Source organism: Lepidochelys kempii, chromosome 11 (assembly GCF_965140285.1).
Source record: "Lepidochelys kempii isolate rLepKem1 chromosome 11, rLepKem1.hap1, whole genome shotgun sequence".
Classification (NCBI taxonomy): domain Eukaryota; kingdom Metazoa; phylum Chordata; order Testudines; family Cheloniidae; genus Lepidochelys; species Lepidochelys kempii.
In genome coordinates this window covers 44,451,730-44,475,069 of record NC_136390.1, presented here as the reverse complement: position 1 = coordinate 44,475,069, position 23,340 = coordinate 44,451,730, and the positions used below count along the sequence as shown (strand labels likewise).

General features: G+C 40.2%; 1 protein-coding gene across 1 annotated transcript in view; it reads left to right on the top strand.

Moving 5' to 3' along the window:
• Positions 1–23,340, top strand: part of PDE11A (phosphodiesterase 11A) — a 211,879-nt gene that overhangs the window by 158,115 nt on the left and 30,424 nt on the right. Inside the window, exons 13-15 of the mRNA XM_073305996.1 lie at positions 9,250–9,359; positions 12,548–12,638; positions 16,056–16,156. Coding sequence (XP_073162097.1) covers positions 9,250–9,359; positions 12,548–12,638; positions 16,056–16,156 — 302 coding nt within the window. The remainder of the gene's footprint in view (positions 1–9,249; positions 9,360–12,547; positions 12,639–16,055; positions 16,157–23,340) is intronic.

The following is a 23,340-nucleotide window of genomic DNA, read 5'->3' as shown; positions in this document are numbered from 1 at the left end:
AGCAAATGCTACCAGTTTTTGTGCCCCTTTTCTCAGCAAGTGCCACAAATGTCATATAAACTGTCCTCTGAGTGGTGCTCTAATGCCAAGTTTCCGATATGCTGCTTTTTTGTGTGGGGAAAAAAATATTCCACTCTATCAGGTAGCTTCTTTTCTTCTAGAGATGATTAAATGGGCACGAGGAGAGGGTGGGTGGCGAATATAGATCTTGCTTTCTTTAAAGACTTGACATCAGGTCTCAGAATCCTCTCAAACATTGTCTAAGAAAAATATATGAACCCAACCCATCTAAATTTTTCAAACCATGCTCATCATGGTCAATCAGAAAAATGCAAAAATGACTGTGCAAACTGCTAAACAAGTGGTGCAATGGGATTGTGTTTACAGTGAGTTTGTGCCAACTTTGATGTTTATTTCACTGAGAACAGGACTGGGTGCCTCAATTTGGCTAGGGAGGAAGGTTAGTCTTGTGTATAAGGTACCAGACTGGGATGAGTTTCTGGTTCTGGCAGAGGCTCTCTGTGTAACCATAGGCAAGTCACTTAATTTCTCTGTGCCTCTGTTTCCCCATTTCTAAAATGGGAAAAATAATTCCCTACCTCTCAAGGATGCTGAGAGGATAAATTCATGATTATATGCAAGGTGCTGAGGTACTATACAAGCAGATGTATAGGAGAGCTTTAAAAATATTTTATACTTAAAAAACTAGTATGTTGTCTTCCAAAAAACTTTCAGGGTTGTCTGTGCCAATATGCCAGAAACATTGTTGATTGAAGCATAAATGTTTTAACTAAATTTAAAAAAAACCCCACTAATATCAGTACCTATCAGGCCCAAGTCAATGTAGCTAATTTTCTATATTACAAAAAGGGTCAAAAGGAAGATCATGCCAGACTTAGAAGACAGTGACTTCGAAATGATCTTGAAGGCTTGCTTGACTTTTAAAGATACTTATATTTTCAAAAATAAGGTCAGATTCAAAGGGACAAAGGTCAAACAATACTTTAGTAGTATGTCAATTATGATTAGTTTCTGTTATCCTTTTTCTCAAGACTAAGCGTAGTTTTCCTCTTGAAATCAGTATTCATGCATTGAATGGTTGTCTCATTAACTTGCTCTTTAGCTGTGGTAATTTTAGATAATTATGTTGCCTGCTGTCCATCACAGTTTTATTATATACACACCTTCATATAACTGTATCTGAGCTGACCAGAAGAAATTGTATTATTTCCCCTCTGCCTTAAAGCTTACATAGCACCTTATGGAATCTTAGAATTTTACAAAACTCACTGGTAGCAGAGTGAAAAAGCACATGCGTGTGCACACACACATAAATAAAATTTATGCTGGTGCTTCCAGCGGCCCTGAACTAGGGAAATGCTGTTCAACACTAATGACAAAATACCACAGCACACACATTTGGAACACACTGCTGTCTGTTTGTTTAAATGCAGATGTGATGCGGATTTAAAATCTATCTTTATGTCGTCAGCAATCTGATTTTCTGACATAGGGTGAACAGTTTATTATTAATTCAAACTGGGGACAATAAGGAGGGTTTAACAGACTGCAGATTGTGCACATCATATTTCAATGGGATTTGGGCACCTAACTCTTAGGTGCCTTTGAAAATCCAAGCCTGAATTGTTTATAGAGGTCCTACCTTTAGTCTGAAGTTGTTCCTAATTATGAACTGGTATTCGAACAGAATACATAAAAATTACATGTTAAATATCCAAAGGCACTTCCAAGTAAATTCGTAGTTCTAGATTTCTGTTGCAAAAGGTTCTCTAATGTCTTTTGCCCCCACTGCTTCCAGAACTTTACTCCTCTGATGGTTAGAAACCTTCATCTAATTTCAAGTCTAAACTTCCTGATGGCCAGTTTATATCCATTTGTTCTTGTGTCCACATTGGTACTGAGCGTAAATAATTCTTCTCCCTCCATGGTATTTATCCCTCTGATATATTTATAGAGAGCAATCATATCTCCTCTCAGCCTTCTTTTGGTTAGGCTAAACAAGCCAAGCTCTTTGAGTCTCCTTTCATAAGACAGGTTTTCCATTCCTCAGATCATCCTAGTAGCTCTTCTCTGTACCTGTTCCAGTTTGAATTCATCCTTCTTAAACATGGGAGACCAGAACTGTACACAATATTCCAGATAAGGTCTCACCAGTGCCTTGTATAACGATACTAACACCTCCTTATCTCTATTGGAAATACTTTGCCTGATGCATCCCAAGACCATATACCTCCCTTACTCTTCTCAGGAAGCTGGAGTACCGTGGTTGACTGAAGAGCGCTCTGCCGTCGATTTAGCAGGTTTTCACTAGACCCGCTAAATTGACGCCGGCTGCATTGCAGCAGCATTGATCTCCCCATAGTGAAGACCAGCCCTTAGACTCCTCACTGCCTCCTGGGACTTTTTTCTACCTTAGTCTTTCTTCAAGCCGTTTTCCACAGTTTCTCGCACGGCTTACTGCACACTTACCTCTCCATGCCCTTCCTTCACTCTCTAGCAACTCGAAAGGTAGTGCAGAGTTCTGGGCCCCTCTCCCCCGGCAGCCGCTTTCTGACCTGGGCTTCATCCCTTTATGCCAGCGGTTCGGCAACCTAACACACGCGGCCCATCAGGGTAATCCACGGTGGGCTGCAAGACAGTGTTTACATTGACTGTCCGCAGGCACGGCTGTCTGCAGCTCCCAGTGGCTGTGGTTCGCCGTTCCCAGCCAGTGAGAGGTGTGAGAAGCACGGCCACACTTTATGCGCACCATCCAGCTCCTTCCCCCACTTAGCTCCATCTTCATTCAGGCCAGGCCCAGGTGCAATCAGGTGCCTTAGCTTGCTACTTCCAGTTAGCCAGTGCGGGGTGCATACCAGTCATACCACACTGTTGTATTTCTAACTCATGAATACTCCCACTGACATCAGTGAGACTACTCATGCATATGGCATGAGAACAGGTCACAGGATCAGGCCCTAACTTTGTAACCTTCATCGGACACACCCTTCATCACTATTTATTTTAAAAAGTAAAAAGGAAAGCAAAAGATAATTAAAGTCGCATCCAGTGTGCTAATAACAAAAACACATAAAAGTGGGGCAAGGCGTAATGCGATTCATTTCCTCACATGAAAGAATGACCTCCATAACTCACTTTAAGCTCTGCCACTCATGAGTTATGGGTCATTCCTGTTCTGGTGAAAATAAATTCTATTACACCATCATCCATAGCTATGTATTTTTCCTCTCTACACGTAAATTTAAAAAGTGGGGGAGACTCTCTGTCTTCCTGCATTATGTGCAAAGCAGACATCCTCCTACCATAATACTGTTTTTAAATTAAATGTTTTTATTAAGTGAAATATCCTATTTATGTATTCCATGACAAGATTTTTGATTAAATAAAAAGTTGAATTTATTCTTGAGCTATTGCTACTATTAGTAAATTGCTAAATCTGTACTCCTGCATTTATGATGCAGGCTGAATCCTTGAATTCAATCAAACCTTGTGTTAAGCCGAGGACCATTTATTATGACATCAGTTTTCCATTATAAAACTCCAATTTTCAGTGGTTTATAACTCAGCCATGGACATTTTCTTTGGACTAAAACTTGGCACATCGTATTGCCAGGTCACTAGCTATTTTATTTATACTTTTTTTAAAGGGACCTTTGTTATTCTTTGTTGTAGGAGAGCAATCTTAAAAAAAGACAGTATTTTTCAGATGCTTCCTCTGCTCTTGTAACTATGTTATTGAAACTGACATTTTAAAGGCGATTTATCTACAATTCAGGAGCAACCATTTAATAATAGTCAAGTTATTCTATTCTTATGGATGCTTCATGTTTAGAATCTTCTTTGGCGTTTAGACCAGCCTTTTTGAAATGTAGACAGAGTCCAATCCTGCAGGGTGCAGAGCACCCACTGGAAGGTTCTGGGCATCTGCAACTCCCACTGAAATGGATGGGAGTTGAAAGCACTTAGTACCCTGAAGGATAAGACTCTTCATGTGACATTGGCACAGCAGGCCAAGAAAGCTGATGGCTTCTTAAATCACATAACACTGATATGATATTTAGGCTTTACGGTCTATAGAGTCAATACTCTGCAAAGTAAAGTTCTCAACAGGTCTTACTACAATGTGCTAGTGTCTAAACATAGATATACATAAGAACGGCCCTACTGGGTCAGGCCAAAGGTCCATCTAGCCCAGTATCCTGTCTTCCAGCAGTGGCCAGTGCCAGGTGCCCCAGAGGGAATGAACAGAACAGGTAATCATCAAGTGATCCATCCCCTGTTGCTCATTCCCAGCTCCTGGCAAACAGAGGCTAGGGATACCATTCCTGCCCATCTGGGCTAATAGCCATTGATGGACCTATCCTCCATGAATTTAGCTGTTCTTTTTTGAACCCTGTTATAGTCTTGGCCTTCACAACATCCTCTGGCAAGGAGTTCCACAGGTTGACTGTGCATTGTGTGAAGAAATACTTCCTTTTATTTGTTTAAACCTGCTGCCTATTAATTTCATTTGGTGACCCCAAGTTCTTGTGTTATGAGAAGTAGTAAACAACACTTCCTTATCTACTTTCTCTCTACACCAGTCATGATTTTATAGACCTCAATCGTATCTCCCCTTAGTCATCTCTTTTCCAAGCTGAAAAGTCCCAGTCTTATCAATCTCTCCTCATACAGAAGCCGTTCCATATCCCTAATCATTTTTGTTGCTGTTTTCTGAACCTTTTCCAATATTTCTTTTTTGAGATGGGACAACCACATCTGCACACAGTATTCAAGATGACAGGTTTCAGAGTAACAGCTGTGTTAGTCTGTATTCGCAAAAAGAAAAGGAGTACTTGTGGCACCTTAGATACTAACCAATTTATTTGAGCATGAGCTTTCGTGAGCTACAGCTCACTTCATCGGATGTGGGTATACCATGGATTTATACAAAGCAACATGATAGTTTCTGTCCTATTATCTATCCCTTTCTTAATTATTCCTAGCAGTCTGTTTGCTTTTTTGACTGCCACTGCACATTGAGTGGATGTTTTCAAATAACTATCCACAATGACTCCAAGATCTCTTTCTTGAGTGGGAACAGCTAATTTAGACCCCATCATTTTATATGTATAGTTGGGATTATGCTTTCCAATGAGCATTACTTTGCATTTATCAACATTAATTCAGCACATGGGTGAAGGTGTTTAGGGGCACTAGAGACCCAAATGGCACTGAAATGTTATGTGTGGGGAAACTGAACTCTCTTGGGCTCCTCTGAATCCTCTCAGAGACATGGGTTGACTTCCCTTATTGTAGCTGTGAAGCAGATGCTATCGCATAGCCACCTTTTCCCGCCACACTACCTCTTACTGCACTTTCCGTTGGCTTTGCGCCTCTCCTCACTTAGCAGCACTGAAACCCACTCAGACACATTTTGTCACTCATGCATTATCTCTTATGATGGGATGAGCTATACCTTCCCTTGCCTCTTCTCTTTCCAGTTGATCCCAGTTCATATGCATATTTCCTTTGTGGCTCTGACTCCCCACGCTGCTTGCAGATATTCTTCAGCCACCATTAGTCTCCCCCTCCGTGGTCAGTATGTGAATTTTTCTTACTTCACTGGTTTGAGAGGAAAGCATGCCAAGCTGACTTGCTGCTCCCCTCGTTACTAGCTGCCACTGAACTAGTCAAAATTTGCTATTTCTGTTGTGTGATTGGTCATTTCAGTCACATACTATTTTTTGTTTGTTCTTCAATTGGCTGATTCTCGTGCTCATGGATCTTTCAAGATCTGTGTATGAAATTTTCCAGTACAAATGCCCCTACATATAAATACCACCCTCCCACCTCCTGTGGATAAAGGATATTTTGAACAGGTTTAAAAAAATAAAAATGTTTTAAAGTAAGATATTAAAGTGTCTTTTAAAGAACATGTACCATTTTAACTACCATTGCTTAAAAACAGTCTGCCTCTTTCTTGAATTTCCCAAATATACAGGTTATCTGGCTATGGAAAAGACCCATCCCGCCTACTCTCACTAGTGCAGTATTTTATGCTGTACAGTGTGGCATGCTAAAATACGCAAGTGTTCTGTTTAACATGTCAAGAGCAGAAGTCAAGAGTGACTAAAACATGTTATTTAATAAAAGATGTTGGGCAAGAGAACTGGCAGTATCTGTATTGGATGCAGGAGGAGTAAACATGAGAGTACATGTGACACCATGGAAGAGTGTGGGCGTGACCGTGGTCTGCTAGAGCACATTCAAAGCTGTTGTGACTAATTTTACAAAGTGCAAGGGGTGGTGTAACTTGAGAATGTCTGTTTAAAAACATGATCCAATGCCCGTTGAAATCAATAGGAGTCTTTTCATTGACTTCAGCAGGATTTGAATCAGGTCGAAAGGGAGCATAAGGAACAGCAAAACTGATTCATGGCAGGTGGCAGAAAGCACATGCAGCCTCTGCATTGTAACACCACCATGAAGGTATTTTTTCCCAAAGACAAATGAGAAAAGTAGAAAAGATGTTTTCTGGATAGCATCCATGAACATCTTTGTTATAATATTAAAGGTGCACGTAAGATATTTGCAGACACAAACCATTTCAGTTTTGCCTTCACAGAAGGCCTCCCCTTGGTATTTTTGCTGGTATCACTGGGGTGTAGACAACATAGCATTTAGATTGCAATTCATACCTTACTTGGTATATTGATGTAACAGAGCACTCCACCTGTCATGAAAATATAGGTTTCTCCTAGAGTGGCACAACCAACCAGTGGAATCAAGTGTGTAACTTACAAGGGTCTCATATGGCCTGTACTGCCTCACACCACTGATTCTGATCTAGCCATTTATGTTTAGTTACTCCAGAGCATCATCAGAGATTAAGTAATGGTTACATATTTCTGTCTGATGAAAAGCTGTGCACTTTGCCCTATTGCTTTCTTGGTTTGTGTTTTGTTTCCTGTTCCTCCATTAAAACTTCTTTCCATCATTTACACACTTTGCTGCCATATTTACCAATTATTCCATAAATGTAGTCCTCTAAGTCAAATACCATATAAAATAAATAAAAAGTATCCCTTACTTTTCAACAATTGTAAGCAGTTGTTTTAATTCCTTCATTAAATGAGCCACCCTAGTTTGTCAGAGATTTCTGTTCTTGAATAAATAAAGCCTCCGTAAGTGTTTCCTTATAATAACCAAAATCACCTTGAGTTTTTGAGGTTCTGTGCTCTAGAGCTATTGAAATCCGAACTGAACACAGAATTCTAGATAAGCTCTACCTGGTGTTTTGATTTGTACTCTGTCCCTTTGCTGATGCATCCCAGTATCCTGCTTGCCTTTATTACTGCAGTGGTACACTGAGTCGATGGCTCCAAGGATTTTTTTTTATAGTAACCAATAAATCCTTATCCTGGGTCAGTACACTCGGTCTAAAACATACTCTATATTTTGTTATTCCTCCTCACACCCCTTGTCTTTTTTTAAATAGTTACCTGTATTAAACTGCATTTTCCATTTACTGACCCTGTCAACTAAAAGCTCAAAATCTCTCTGAATCTGATTGTCTTGTTCCTCCTTAGTGGACACAACTCTGCTTTTAGCCTTATTAGCAAACTTTTGTATTTTACATACCATATTCTCAATAAAATTATTTGCATAATGCATCTTCCTGACAAAGGTCAACTGATGAAATCAATATCTGGTCTTCTCTGTTGCTAACCTCTTTTGATTGGAGAAATTCGCAGTGAGAATTGCTTATTTCCCTTCTCTGAGATACTCCGCTATCCATCAAACTATTTTGCATTCTATGGAGCTGATTATGCAGAAGTGCTGAGCATCTGTCGCTCCCATGGACTTCAGTTAAATTTCTTGGTGCTCAGCATTGCTGAAAGTCAGGCCCCATATCATGACTTCCTAGCTTAGCCTGTCATTTTTGGCATCAATATTACCTTGTGCTTTTTCAAAATCTGAGGACCAAATTATTCCTCTTAGGGACACAGGCTCTGAGGGAATGGGGTAGTACAGAATGCAACGAGGTGTCTGAAGACATTATGCTGGCGCAGGGCAGAAGCAGGCATAATATCTCCAAGAGTGCTGTGTGGGAGCAAATTCATCAGTGAGTTCTGCTGTATCTTTAGAAAAAGGATATCATGCAGTCCTTCTAGCGTAGCTCTTCAAAGCACAGTGGTCTGCCAATGGCACACCCAACAACGCAGGCATACCCCTTGGGGAAATTTTGCAAGGTCAGCAATGCTAGTACCTCCTCTGCTGGTCTCAGGCTGCTCAGGCAGACAAACTACTGTATTGCTACCTCCCTGCAGGGGAATTCTAGTGTCAGGAGGGGTTTCCTGCATCACCTCCTCTTCTCTTCACACCAGCATATTTGGGACAGGACCTAACTGGGGCCAATGGTGCATTATAACTGATGAATCTAAGCATTGTCCCAGACACTCAGAGTTCAAATCCAACCCAAGGCAGAAATCTGAAGTTTAAAAAAAACAAAAACAAACAAACAAAACCCAGCACATGTGAGCTAAGGTGGCCATGATTTTGTCTTAAGTACATTCTGTATTTCTCATATCTACCATATCAGTTTTATCGCTGAAGAATTCCTGTGCTTTATTTAAGAAAAATCTCCTCTCAAACTCATGCAGGGTATTTCTAATAGAATTATGCTATTCAAGGTGTTTCCACCTAAAATCATGGAACGTTGTTTCTAATCTCCTTTGTTGCAGTGAACAAAACAGTCTCTGACTGCTTTAGTATTTGCATAGCTGATATTTAGCTTCTCTCTTTTAAGCCTCCTTTGATTTAGCTTGTAAGTTGTCTCCAACAATGTACAACTAATACAGCACCTCAGGATCTAAGAAGTCTCTGTCTACTTAACAGTAATTTTAAAATGAAACAGATTTTGTTTTATGTTTTTCACATGTGTAATTTCAGCTTCTCATCTTAGTATGTAAGGATTGTTTTTATTTTCAGCTCTTTTCCCACTGCACCTTCTGGGTACTGGGGAAGAGAGTATTAAAAATGTGACAGAGATAATAATAGATCACTACAAGGACATTATCTATTCCACCAACCATCTAGCATACAGCAGTGAACATAATATGACAATAAAGCATTTATCTTGTCCTTATTTAAAGGATGGTGGTTTCAAAACAGAGATGACTGTTACTCGATGGACTAACATTATCTATCCTTCCTACTTCTGATAGTTATTTTTTCTGTTCTCAGACAGCAGGGTTTCAGGAGATTCTGACTGAAATTGAAATTTTAGCGTTGATTGTGGGATGTTTATGTCACGACCTTGACCACAGGGGAACCAACAATGCCTTCCAAGCCAAGTAAGTTTTCTAATTCTTATTACTTTAATTTGTTTCCCTTCCATATCAGAGCAAAAGGTGACAGGGTATAAAGAATGAAGCATTAATTTCAGGGCTTCTAGGCGAAGGCCAAGTATTCCTGTGCTTACATGTAATGAGGGACTATCCATCTTTATAATTCCCTATTCTTTTTGGTAATTGCTGACTTGCCCTTTGTGTCATTCTGTTGATTTGGGTTGCCCCTTGTGAACTAACACCTAATATAGAAATGTGATGCCAAACATTGATGATCCCTCCACTCAAAGTATCTGCCAGCTAGAAACCTGCCAACACTGATCATGAGAAGCGTTGCAAATGCCCCAATCTCTCTTTGGCTGGTATGTTGGAATCATTGTGAAACCTTTTCCAGTTATTTAATATATTTAAATAAAAGCAGGTAAAACTGAAGCCCTGTGTCCATAAAGGGTGACATTCACTCCACCTGCATAAAGCCCAAGTTTTCAATCTTTGGCATGTGGAATGGTTGCCACCAACCTAAAACTATGGTGCGGGGATCAGTACAATCTGATGTGGCAGTCATTCCAGCCTAACTCTGCCACACCAGCTGTGCAGAGTACTGGGGCCACTGGTTCCATATAAACACAGGTATGTGGCTTCTCTTCTGGCCTAGCCCCAGTGAAACTATGGGGCTGGCTTGGAGACTTCTGGCATGGTAACAGAGTGTGAGAAGGCACCTCTGTTAGGCCAGCTGATTGATGGATACGCTGTAGAGCTTGTGTGTTAGACTTTCTATTCAGATTCTTATCTGTTAAGTGGAGTCTTGCACCTGCTGTACAGATCCCAGTGAATTTCACTCTAAAAGGAAATCTAGTTTAGGGGTCCAGGGCCTGATCCTGCAACCCTTACTTACACAGTTATGCTCTACTGCCTCAAGCAGTCCCCTCCTCCACGCGATTGCTGGTAGAGGCAGTTTAGTGTAGTGGGGGGGAGAGAGGGTTTATTCCCTTTCTTTTTACCTGTGGTGATAAGGAGGTTCTTTTGATCAAAGGGCATCTCTCCTTTCCCACCCGCACCCCTGCCATCCAGGTTTGGAAGGGGGCAGGAAATCTCCCATTACAACATCCCAGCTGAGCTCTGCAATGGAGCTGTCAGATAGATGTCTAATCCAGGACCTATATTGTTTCATTGGCTCACTGACAAAGGAAACATGACCATCTGCAGATAACCAAAATCCAAAAAGATCGGCATTTTGTAGTCCCTGGGCCGCAGCATGGTTTTTTGGCTCTGCCCTGGTGCTAGTCCTGTGGACCAAAGGGAGAGGTGGCCAACTCCACAGCTATTCGAAAGCCAGAGAGCTGTTGTGCTAACTTATTCCCCTCGACACATTTCTGTGCAAAAAGGAGCACGTGTGGCACAGTGTGTAGTGTACATTGACTGTTTTGTTTCTTAGGGCAAACTGCCTCATTACGCTCCACCCGGGTTAACGTTTCTGATGCACTGAGTTAGCATTTCCTTAAGCTGCTGTTTCCTCAGCTTCTGGTGCTGCTGTTCACTCTCAATGAAACAATGACATTGTCTGGATTGTTACTCGCCAAGGCAAGAAAAATCAATTGCAGTGCTCAAGAGACAGGACTACTGGTGCAAAGGTTACAAAGTATCACCAGTTGCTTTATACTGCTGGAGTCTTGATGAGAAGCAGAAAAAAATGGAAAACTGTGTAAGACAAATGGGAAAATTTTGCTGATTGATGTTCATGTTCCTAATTCACAAAGATAAGACTTATGTAGGATTTAAATCCCTATAGACTCAGGCTCTGTTTAACCTAACCATGTCTCCATTGGAATGTAATGTTTCTCTTTTGAAGTTTGAAATAGAGGATTTTAGCACTTGAATGCTGTCACTTCCACTACAACTGACAACTGAGTACAAAGAGGATACTGTGTTTTTCTAATGCCATAAAGAAATTATTGAAGACATGACACACAGATAAAATATCCCTGAAAACAGAATCCGTACCTTTCATGACAGCAGCTATGATTTATTCTTCCAAAGCTTACTTATAAAGTTAAGCATCACATTTTCCTGTTTTATCTTACTGCTGAGTACCAGTGTTTTGTGTGATGAAAGATCAAGAGGTATATGTTGGAAGCAACATCAGAGTTCTCTGAAATTGCTCTGTTAGTACACCTCAGCACTGTTTTCTCTAGGGATGATGTTTCCCACTTATCCCCCTCTCCATTACAGCTGCCCCTGATGATTAAATATCAGTACGGTACAGCTTTGTAGTATATGCTCCTAGGAGACGCCTGCTATTCGTTTCTAGCATAATCTCTTATACTCATTTCTTTGGAAAGAAAACCCATCTTGTCGCTTTAGGCTGGGTCCCAGAAGTGAAATACTGGTGAACATTAATCTATTCTGACAGTCCAATCCCACTCCCCTCCACCTTCCAACAATTCTCAATTTCATAATTACATTTCATAGTTTTTCTTCCTTTAAAGTTTCATCTTAGAACTTTTAAACTGTACACTACATATTTTGCAACTAGCTTTTATAAAAAAAAACATGATTAGAAATATATTCTAAGAATGTTAGACTTTTATGGTTTCTGCTTCTGTTTTTACTTCCTCTCTTTCTTCTTAGTATTTTTAAAATCACTCTGGTGTTGCCCACTGCAGGGACAGCATTTTAACTACCCTTGAGGCCCTTTTACAGCAGAGTTTTGCAAATGCCTGCTATATACCATTGTTATTATATGTATTAGGGACAGGCATGGTACAAAGGTAGAGGAAAAGGCAATCCCTGCCCCACTACATATATTACATGTCTGTGACTGTGTATATGAGAAACACCCCTGCAATATATGTAACATATATAAAACATCACCTAATTTGGAATGAAACTAGTCTTACTCTTGTTATTACAGACAGTGATAAGGCACCATCACAGGTGCTTTTGAAAAGGTCACCCAAAATTTCTGTATTGCTCAGGAGGAATCCTTAGCTGCTCAAAGCAGACTTAACAGGGTCCAGAACCTGCAGGTCTATAATTTTAATTGGGTGTAACCATAAATTAGTATATTGAGCTATGGAATATCATCTCTGCATTTCCATACACTGTATTGGAGAGTGTTTGGGTGAAGACATCGCTTCAAATGTGTTTGGTAAGAGGGCAGATGCTAATTGCTAATGTCCCTTGTTCTGTTTCAGGAGCGGATCAGCTTTGGCTCAACTTTATGGAACTTCTGCTACTTTGGAGCACCATCATTTTAATCATGCTGTCATGATTCTTCAAAGTGAGGTACCAGACTAGTTGGATTATTACTTTCACTGTAGGGTGGGGGGCTGTTTCACTCACAGAGAAACACACCCCATGCCCAAACTCCTTTAATGGCCCTTTCCTCCAGGCAGCGTTTATTGACTACCACAAAGCTCTCACACTACACAATATAAAACAATTTAACTGCAACTGTTGACTGTTTTCCCCGGAGACTCTCCCTGCCTCATTCAGCCTGAGGAAAAGGACACACACTTCCCCTGTATCCCCCTTGGATCATTCATCTTCCTTATGTATACCCTTCTTAGCCATTTAAGAGCCAAGGAACTCTTAATCCTTTCCCAGCTAATGTGTTTACCTTGTCACACCCACCTTCTATTGTAAAAATAAAAAATGTAAAGCATCAAATTTGCTTTCGTTTCTGGGCAACCACAATATGTACAGTATCTTTGGAGTGTATAGTTTTGTATTTTCAGTAACTGTTGTTGGGTTTATTACATATACTGCAGTTACACCCAAAGTGTGCTGGAAGCTTCCACCTATGTAGGCAGGTATAGTCCCTGCCCCGAAGAGCTTACTTTGTAATTGTATGCATGATGTGACAAACTAGCAGTGTAACAATAAGTGGGGGAAATAGGCAGACACTGGTTACAAAAATAAATTATATAGTTACTAAGTTGTTCACTTGACTTTTTACAAAATACCTTCATCACTATATACAAAAGAAAAATACAAGCCATATCTTCAGAATGGGGGACTGTATCTTGAAAAGCAGGGACTCTGAAAATGATTTAGGGGTTATAATAGCCAAACATGAGCTCCCAGAGCAATGCTGGAGCAACAAGGCTAATCCAACCCGAGGATGTATAAACAGGGGAGGAATGAACAGGAATGGGAAGGTGATTTTACCTCTGTACATGGCACTGGTGGGACCAATACCAGAATACTGCTGACAGTTCTGGTGTCTACATTTTTTAAATGATGTTGAAAAAACTGGAGAGGGTGCAGAGAAGAGCCACAAAAATGAATTGAGGGCTGGAGAAAAATGCCTCATATTGAGAGACTTAGGGCTTGTCTACACTTAAAATGCTGCAGCTGCGCCACTGTAGCACTTCAGCGAAGACGCTACCTACGCTGATGGGAAGGCATCTCCCAAGAGGCAGTAGCTATGTTGACGGTAGAAGCCCTCCTTTCAATGTAGCACTGTTTACACTGGGAGTTAGGGCAGCATAACTGACCAGCCCTGCGCAACATAATTCTACCAAAATAAAGTTGCTAGAGTAGGCCAAGCCTAAGAGTTCAGTCTGTTTAGTTTATCAAAAAGGAGATTGGGGGAGACTTGATAGGTGCCTTGACAAGGAAAAATACCAGGTACTAATGGGCTCTTTCACTTAGAGGAGAAAGGGATAACAAGAACCAATGGCTGGAAGCTAAAGCCAGACAAAAAGCAAATTAGAAACAAGCCACAGTTTTTTCCCCCCCAAGGATGATTAATCATTGGAACATACTACTGAGGGAAGGGATGGATTCTCCATCTCTTGATATCTTCAGATCAAGACTGGGTGCCTTTCTGGAACAAAAGTTATTGGGCTCAGAACAGGAGGGCTTGTGTTATACAGAAGGTCAGATGAAATGATTTAATGATCCTTGCTGGCCTCAAAAAGATCACCAGAAATCTACGAAAAACTTCTTCCCTCCCTGGGCAAAGTGTTCCCTTACCCAATTTACTCCTTCTCTTTCATCATCCAAACATCATCTGTCCTGGCAACTCCACCCAATTCACCCAGCTATGATTTTAAGTCCTACATTCTGTGTGTTGTTACTTGTCTGGATAAAAAATTCACAGATGGGACCAAACACTCCAACTGTTTTTGCAAGTAGATGTATCTCCATTGAGGTCAGTGGAGTTATACAAATTTGCACCAAGTATCTGGACCTCTCATTCTAGTGGGCTGAAATTAGATTACACCGTATATGTTAGTGTTTAATATTCCAGTCTGTCTGTGTTTTCTAGAGGGAAATGTTACAGCATAGTGTATTATTTCTTTAGATTTGTATCAGCATGAACAAAAAAAGGTGGCTGTATTTGGTCTAGGCACATTTGACACACACGATCCTGGGTTTTGTGCTGTGGTGATGCTGCCTTGTACATTATGAAATAATTCATCAAGCATTAAAGCCTTGAATATAGTGGGAAAGCCCTTTGTTAGCTGTTTGTTATATAATATTTCAGATCTACTAGTGAGTAATTCTATGCTGTGACTATCTGCTGTTTTTTGAACACATGTGGGTTTGGGCTTTTCTTTGTACACTATACCTAAATTGTAGTCTGTAACTAAATGTCTTCTAGAATTCCCCCCACCTTCCCAACACATAGGTGAAAGGAAATCTTTTACAAGATTAAGGGGTCACTAGAGAAAGAAAAGATGCCCCTTATCTATGGAAAGCTCTTGTTTTCTGTATAGTGTTCTAATCTTCCTAAACACTAGATGGCAGTGCACATTGGATATGAAAATTATACTGCAGTCAACTATCAAAATTAGATTCAGTTACCAAAAACATCATTATATCGAAGGGTAGGAAGCAATGCCTAAGTGGGACATTAATATGTGAATGTAATCATATGTGACTGACATTACAAAGTCCAGTATTAGCTTAAAGTTCAACCAAATTCAACTGCAAATGTCATACAAACTGAATGATAAATCTCTGGATAAATGATGGGCTGTGTGTTCCCCCTTATTTGGCACGTCTCTAACTATAAAATTGTTAATATTATCTTCTTTTTCCAAAACAGCAACATTAAATAATTTGTTTCCTTTCATTCTGGCTGTAAAACATTTTCCAGAATCATAAGCCTTCACAGTCCTTTAAAAAGTGCCTTCTTACACGGCCCACAAGGTCTAGGGCTCTACAAACTTAGCTTTTCCTCAGTCTGAGTGACTAAAGCCCGTATGTATAGTGAGATAGTGGAAAATAGTCATGGTGAGTGGAGAGACTGTATTGCGAATGAAAAACTGATTTAGTGTCTTTGACTGCTCTAACAGCAGCTTGTATGTCTTTGAGCAGCAGCATAGATAAATCTGTTGGCAGCACAACTGGAAAGCCACAAAGCACTGCTCCAAAAATATTTGCTAAACGGGAAAGATTGAGATGTACAATGTCCATAGTTTTTCCTCCATATACTGGGTCTGTGCAGAGTCAGACCAAAGAATAAATCTTTTTGCAAGAGGCTATAATATTAGCACAGTTAAGAAACACAGCCCAGCTTCTTGATTACAGTGGCCAGCGCTTCCCGTCCTAATGTAATCTCAGTAGCATTAACGTTATTATTTTATCATGGTTTTACCAGGATTCGGAAAAACTTCTGTGTAGCAAAGCGGAGCAGATTAGTGTGTTAGAAATCTTAGTCCTTTAGCTTCTCTCTCTCTTTCATTACAGGGTCACAACATTTTTGCTAACTTGTCCTCCAAGGAGTACAGTGACCTTATGCAGCTTCTGAAGCAGTCAATATTGGCAACAGATCTCACTCTGTATTTTGAGTAGGTATTGGCATTGTTTATATTTGACAAATGAAAATCCAAAGAACATTGTCTAATGATCCATGAAGCACCAATGGGGGTATGTAATATGTGAAGTTAGTGGTTAATTATGGTTGGAGATATTTAGTCTAACACTTATTTTATCTTAGGCTAATGGAAGTTTCTCATATGCCTAAATTAGTTTCACTTTGATATTCAGCAAAAGCCAAGACATATCCTGTCCTCAAACTTGAAGCAACTGCAGAAGAAAGGCATAGCCCAATCTTGTATTTCCTCTACACAGGATTCCCAAAGGAGACTTTCATGTGCAAAGAGTGCAGGATTGTTACTGTGGGCCAAAACTACAAGGAGATTGTACATTTTTTAGCCTTTTTGAATTTCTAGTCAATCCCCAGTGGTGTTATCATTTGTGCCAAAAAAAAAAAAAAAGGAGGCAGCTGTATTTAGTTACACCACCTGAGCATCTGGCCCTGTAAATCAAAGTAGCTCCATTGAAGACAAAATGTGATGATTTATATCAAATGAGGATCCATCCTGCAAAGTTTAACTGAGTCAAGTATGACTGGAGGTGTCCCACAAATGCAGTTACTTCATTTTCTTAGTTTTCCTATCACACCTCCAAGTAGTCAAAGTAGCACAAGTTCTTCCATTTTCCTGGTACTGTAATTAGTTTTAAAAAAAACAAAGAGATTCAAACTGAGTACACCAATGTGTAATAGGCATATGGAGTCATAGTTGCAATTGTTGGCATCTCAGTTTTACATTTCCTGAGCATCACACCTCCTCCAACAAAGTGTGTCAGTCAGAATCCCACTTGCTGGCATGCACTTGGGGAATTTACTGGGAGAAGTACAGTAGCGTGTGCAATTGTAGCTTATCTCCTGCCTAGGCACAACACTGTTCCATCCTAAGGAATTTCAGTGCATTAGAAAATATCTAGTCCATTAGCACCCTACTTGCACTCCACTAGGTGGCATTTACATATTGATTTTTGAGTTTGTATGGAAGGGGATATGGATTTTTCCTTCCTCCATCCTGAGTGCTGATGGCTTGATGCCAAACCAAGTTTCCAAAGAACTTCAGGCAAAATCTTTTCCTCGTATGGGTCTGTTAATCTATATTAAAAATATGCCATACCGCTGGGCACTGATTGGAATGAGGCAAACAAAGTCTTGCTCCGACTGCTTGTTGTGTTATTTTAATACTGCATTAAAAACTCACCCGCTGCTAATACTGCCCATCTCTCAGAGTTCACGGCTTTCTTTTCTCCCCCATGGTAGCCTCTATCACCTAAAAACTTTTCATATACAAATTGAGGCATCTTCCTCTCAAAACAAAATTAAACATTTTTACTAAAATAGCTTCAAACAAGAATTACTTCAAGATGTTCCTGTAGCAAATGTAACATACACAGTGAGCCCGGACCAGGAGAAAGCTGCCTTCACAGCTACTACCTCATACTTTCTGGCCCTTCCAGTCTAGTAAGTTGTCTGTGCAGACTGCTCCTGATTTTGATGGATAATAGGACAATGGAAATTGCCGGTGACTTAGGACAGTGATGTTTGGGACCATAATGAGTGCTCCGTATGCCCACTCTCGCCCTCCCCCAATGTCCTAACACAAGTAGCTAGTGCTCCAAAGATTGTTGGTATTCACTGGTAAGGGGGTGTGGTCAGGTTGGTTGAGGGGGGATGATGATGATAATAAATTTTTTCACAGTTCCTGAGCAGACTCCACCAGCAGGATCCTGGGGAGCTCCTGGAAGAGCGTGAGGCTCTCTCTCTCAGCAAGAATACCCAGGAGAGGGCAGGCAGTTGCTGCTCTTCTCTTGGGGGATAAATCCCCATCTGGGCACAGCAGCCCTTTCCACCTCCTGACACCAGAAAGGGTGAATCTGAGTCTGACTGTGAGATCAAGTTTCCTTTTGTATATCAACTGTGCTGATGTCAAACAACATGCAGTAACTGAGGTTCAAGAGTATTCATTCCTGGGTTTTATTATTTACATTGATGTGCTGAATAAGTCAGAACATTTTCAAAAAACTAAGGCCTTGACTTGAATTTCTGCAAATAAAAACAGACCTCTTTTTTCCTCAGTACTATCACATATTAAGACAAATCCAGCTTCAATTGTGCTGTATGTGTTAATAGAACTACTCATACTATTCTATGCTAATTGTACAGTTTACTCTAAGTGTGTTTGAAAACCACCACTACCGCGTAAGCTTTCTGACTGCATATGCATTTAAAATCCAAATTATGCAAACTAATTCTTTTGGGCAAGCACATTCTTGCTGCATTGACATCATTTCTCAGTTTTCTGCCTCTTACATGGCTTGGGGGGGCGGGGGGGGGAAATATCAGCATTGCAGTATTCTTGGATCTCCACTGTACTGCTGTTCAAAAAGTTCACTTAGCACTCAGGGATTTGGTTTGTGAAGCAATAAAAGAATAGGTGGAGGAAGACCCTTCGGACTTGCTCAAGGTATTGTATGTTTATAGGACTTTAACTAATGAACAAACAGACAGATTACCTGCAAGTGAAAGATCAGACCTGGCATTTGTTAGATGTGTAGATATGTTGATGATAAAATTGCTTAAATTATCTGCTAAAACTTTGAGATAATTTAAGCAATTTTAGCAGATTCCTGTTCCTTAAAAGTCTTAATGTAAACAGTTGTTCTTGAGCAATCCTTTCTGGCCAACAATTAGAAAGCTCCTTACAAACCGATAGTGACATTTGGAAATAACACTGATGGATTCCAGAGAGGAGTGGATACAGTCCTCCTAGGTTGAAGTGAGAGTTGCTACGATGGGTGAGAGAAAAATAGCCATCCCTCACATGCATACACTCACATAATTGCTCTCAAAGTTATTCTAGAAAAGTTTTCTTTCTGTAATTCTGGTCAAATTATATATCCGCTTCCTCTTTTAGATCTACCTGATTATTGTGGTAGTTGTTTTTTAACTGGACTCTCAGCTGTAAAGGAGCCAGACAATTCTCCCTTGTACAAGATTGGTCTCAATCCATTCCATTATCTCAATCACTAACATTGCTATTAATAAACTCATTGCCAGACTATTATGTACTTGTCTCTCCTGTGAACTCCAGGTAATATATGGAACCCAGTCTAATGAAAACATCCTCTGGATACCACGCTGCCTTTTTTTAAAAAAGCAAAATGGTTTGGGTTTTTTTTAAACTGTGATACTTGCTAGTACAGTACATGTTACCAACCTGCCAATGAAAATATTGCTTATTGTGGACTCTTGTATTGTTTCAAATTTACCCACTTATGGCAAAGTCCTATGGTTCTTACTCAGGCAGAACTCTCCTACCACTTAAAATCCTAAGTGAAACCAGAGGTTCTATTCTTCCTACCAGTGCATGTTAAAGTGAACAATTGACATTTTTAATATTGTAGTTTTTCATGTATCCAGAGTTAATTTTGTGCATGAAAAAAATCTGTACTTTTTGTCATTCAAAGAATAATTGGCGAGTGTCAGGCAACAATCAGCTACCAAAGTTCTCTCAAGTACACTATGGCTGGGAATAAAAGAAATGCATTTATTTCAGAGCCCCAAAAATGACTTTCAGTTTTTATTTATGAAAAGAGAAGGGAAAAAGACCATCTGCTTCTCTTCATCCCCCTGATATCCTAGCCCATTTTTTTTCATATTTTTTTTCTTTTTTTTTTTTAACTTAAGTGTCTTGAAGTCTCCACTAAACATGAAATAAATTAGAAAAGTTTCAAAGGTGTTTTCTGTATTATCACTGGTAGATGAGATTTTGAATGCAAACTCCTGTTTAAGCCCTAGTCCTGCACAGGGGACCACTATGATAATCTATTCTGACCTCCTATGCACTGTAAGTATCTAGATAGGTAGTCTTAAGGATACACTTAGGGCTGGGCTACACTTGCGAGTTAGAGCACATTAAAGCAGCCCTGGGCGCCCTAGCTCACTACCCGTCCACACTAGCAAGGCACATAGAGCGCTTTGACTCTGTGGTTCAAGTGCTCCTGTTACTCCACCTCGGTGAGTGGAATAACGTTTGCTGCGGCTTGGCTACAACGCCCGGGTGTCAGTGTGAACAAGGTGTTGCATTACCACGCTCTGATTGGCCTCTGGAAATGTCCCATAATCCCCTTAAGTCAAGTGGCCACTCTTGTCATTGTTTTTGAATCACTGTAGAAATGCAGATATGCCCTTTAAAGCTCTGTTTCTGACAGCCAGCTGCTTATCCGCTCCGAGACAAAGCAACCATTAGTGTGGAATGCTGTGCGTGAGAGAGAGAGGCGGGACAGGGAGGGGGGTCTGTTGCTGTCTGAATTTACAAGATAGCATGCTGACATGCTCTCCCTCCACATACACACAACACACTTCCTGTCACACTCCACCCCACCCCACCCCTTTTGAAAAGCAAGTTGCAGTAACTTGCATGCTGGGATAGCTGCCCATAATGCACCGTGCCCAACGCTGCTGCAAGTGCCGCAAATGTGGCCACGTCAGTGCACTTGAAGCGGTCAGTGTGGACAGACTGCAGCACTTTCCCTACTGCGCTCTCCGAAGGCTGGTTTAACTCAAAGCACTCTACATCTGCAAGGGTAGCCATGCCCTTACAATTGTACATAGCAAGAATACAAGGCTGTACCCAAACAGAACAGATTACAGGATTGAGCCCATATTTCAGGAGCTTCTCAAGGGTGTGAATTGTTATTGTTTGTCTGTTTAATGCAACGTATACCCAGACACTGTATAAATAACAAATGAGATTAGGTGAGAATTAGGTCTGATTACTTGGTCTGGCAATGAGTCTCACAACAGGCAAGAGAATAGAACTGAAAAAAAAAAATTTAGCTATGAGTTCTCATACTTACAACTCATGATAGCAGTGTCATATATGTACAAAAAAGATACAGGTGACCCAATGGCCAGGTAACAACATTTCATCCCTTATACTTTTCCTTAGAATTTCTGAGATTCACTGAAATGATGTCTTGAGTCACTGGACTGTAGATTATATATTAAGCCAGCTTTGTCTTTGAGCATGAATAGAATCATAGAATATCAGGGTTGGAAGGAACCTCAGGAGGTCATCTAGTCCAACCTCCTGCTCAAAGCAGGACCAAACCCCAACTAAATCATCCCAGCCAGGGCTTTGCCAAACCTGACCTTAAAAACCTCTAAGGAAGGAGATTCCACCACCTCTCTAGGTAACCCATTCCAGTGCTTCACCACCCTCCCAGTGAAAAAGTTTTTCCAAATATCCAACCTAAACCTCCCCCACTGCAACTTGAGACCATTATTCCTTGTTCTGTCATCTGGTACCACTGAGAACGGTCTAGATCCTTCCTCTTTGGAACCCTCTTTCAGGTAGTTGAATACATCAATAAATGTTTCTCTTCAGCCCCTCAAGTGGATTACAAAATAACTGAACATTACGTTTATTTCGGAAACTCTTGAATGTCACTTGCGTAGCTTTATTTACAGAAGTTACAAAACTGGTCCATGTTTAAGCACCCACTAAGGCAGTGTTTCCTCACACATGGCTGCTTTTCACAGACTGAGCCTTTCTGATGCTCAAATCTCAGTGAGGATTTAGTATGTTCCTTCTGCATCTGTTCCAGTGGAGCTTAAAGCAGCTCTGTTACTCAGAAGTGTGTGGCTCACCAAAATGCCTTGAATCACCTATATTTTATATTACTGCTTTATGCATCTCTCTGCTTTTTATTTGTGATGTCTCACAATGTTCAGGGTGGGCATCAGAGGTCACTTTTTCTTCTGAACTGTCAGTTTGTTGCCCAGATAATATATGCATTGCCTAGGAACTACAAATAACTGGAAATCGAAGAATTATCTTTATATAGTGTTGTGAAGGCCAAGACTATAACAGGGTTCAAAAAAGAACTAGATAAATTTGTGGAGGATAGGTCCATCAATGGCTATTAGCCAGGTTGGGCAGGGATGGTGTCCCTAGTCTCTGTTTGCCAGAAGCTGGGAATGGGCAACTGGGAATGGTTCACTCAATGATTACCTGCTATGTTCATTCCCGCTGGGACACCTGGCATTGGTCATTGTTGGAAGACAGGATTACTGGGCTAGATGGACCTTTGGCCAGACCCAGTATGGCCATTATCATCAAGTTTTGCTCTACTGATATTTTTCTGGTAAGACTTTGGCAAGGAAATGTGTATTAAATAGAAAAATGTAAAAGCCTGCCACTTCTGGCTGTGCTAACAACAAATGTTTCGCTGCCAATGACCAGTTTACGATTAGGCTGATTTAAGGTCTGTGCGCCAGCTACTTTAGGCCATTAAAATTTTCATCATAGCAGTATTTATTCCCACAGGGACGGTTATGCCATCATGCCATGAATCTACGTGAAATAATTAATTTTGTTTTCTGCTTGTGTGACTTTGCATTGTATTAGCAACTTTTGTAAAATCCAGCTACTTTATATCATATTTCATGTAACACAGTGAGTGTATAATGTTATCATATCAGCTACTTCATTAGTGTGCTAGCAACCTCCACATTAAATAGGGAGTTGGGTGGAAATCATACAATGTCATTAGAAAAATTCTGTGATTTACCATATGTTAGTGAGAAGTCTTTGGATTACAATGCAATAACAATTAACAGAAAGAGTTTAATTATTTCTGTATTTAATTCTGTTCTTATAGATTCAGAGATTCCAAGGCCAGAAAGGAACATTCTGATCTAGTATGACGTCCTGTATAACACAGGTCATAGAACTGCCCCAAAATAATTCCTAGAGCATGGCTTTTTAAATCTGTTGGATGTTTTTTCAAAAATTGTCAGTGATGAAGAATCCACCGTAACCCTTGATAAGTTGTTGCGATAGTTAATTACCCTCACAGTTAAAAATTTATGCCTTATTTCCAGTCTAAATGTGCCTTTCTTCAACTTCCAGCCATTGTATCATATTTTATCTCCACTGGGTTGAAGAGCCATTATTAAAACTTTGTTCCCTCTGTAAGTACTTATAGATTGTAATCAACTCACTCCTTAACCATCTCTTTGTTAAGAAATAAATTGAGCTTATATCCCAGTCATATGTTATTAGAAAACCACCCATTGTGCCTTAGAATTCTAGTTGCATTATAAAATTCATAACGGAAGGACCTTTTAATAATGATGACTTTATCAACATAATACATG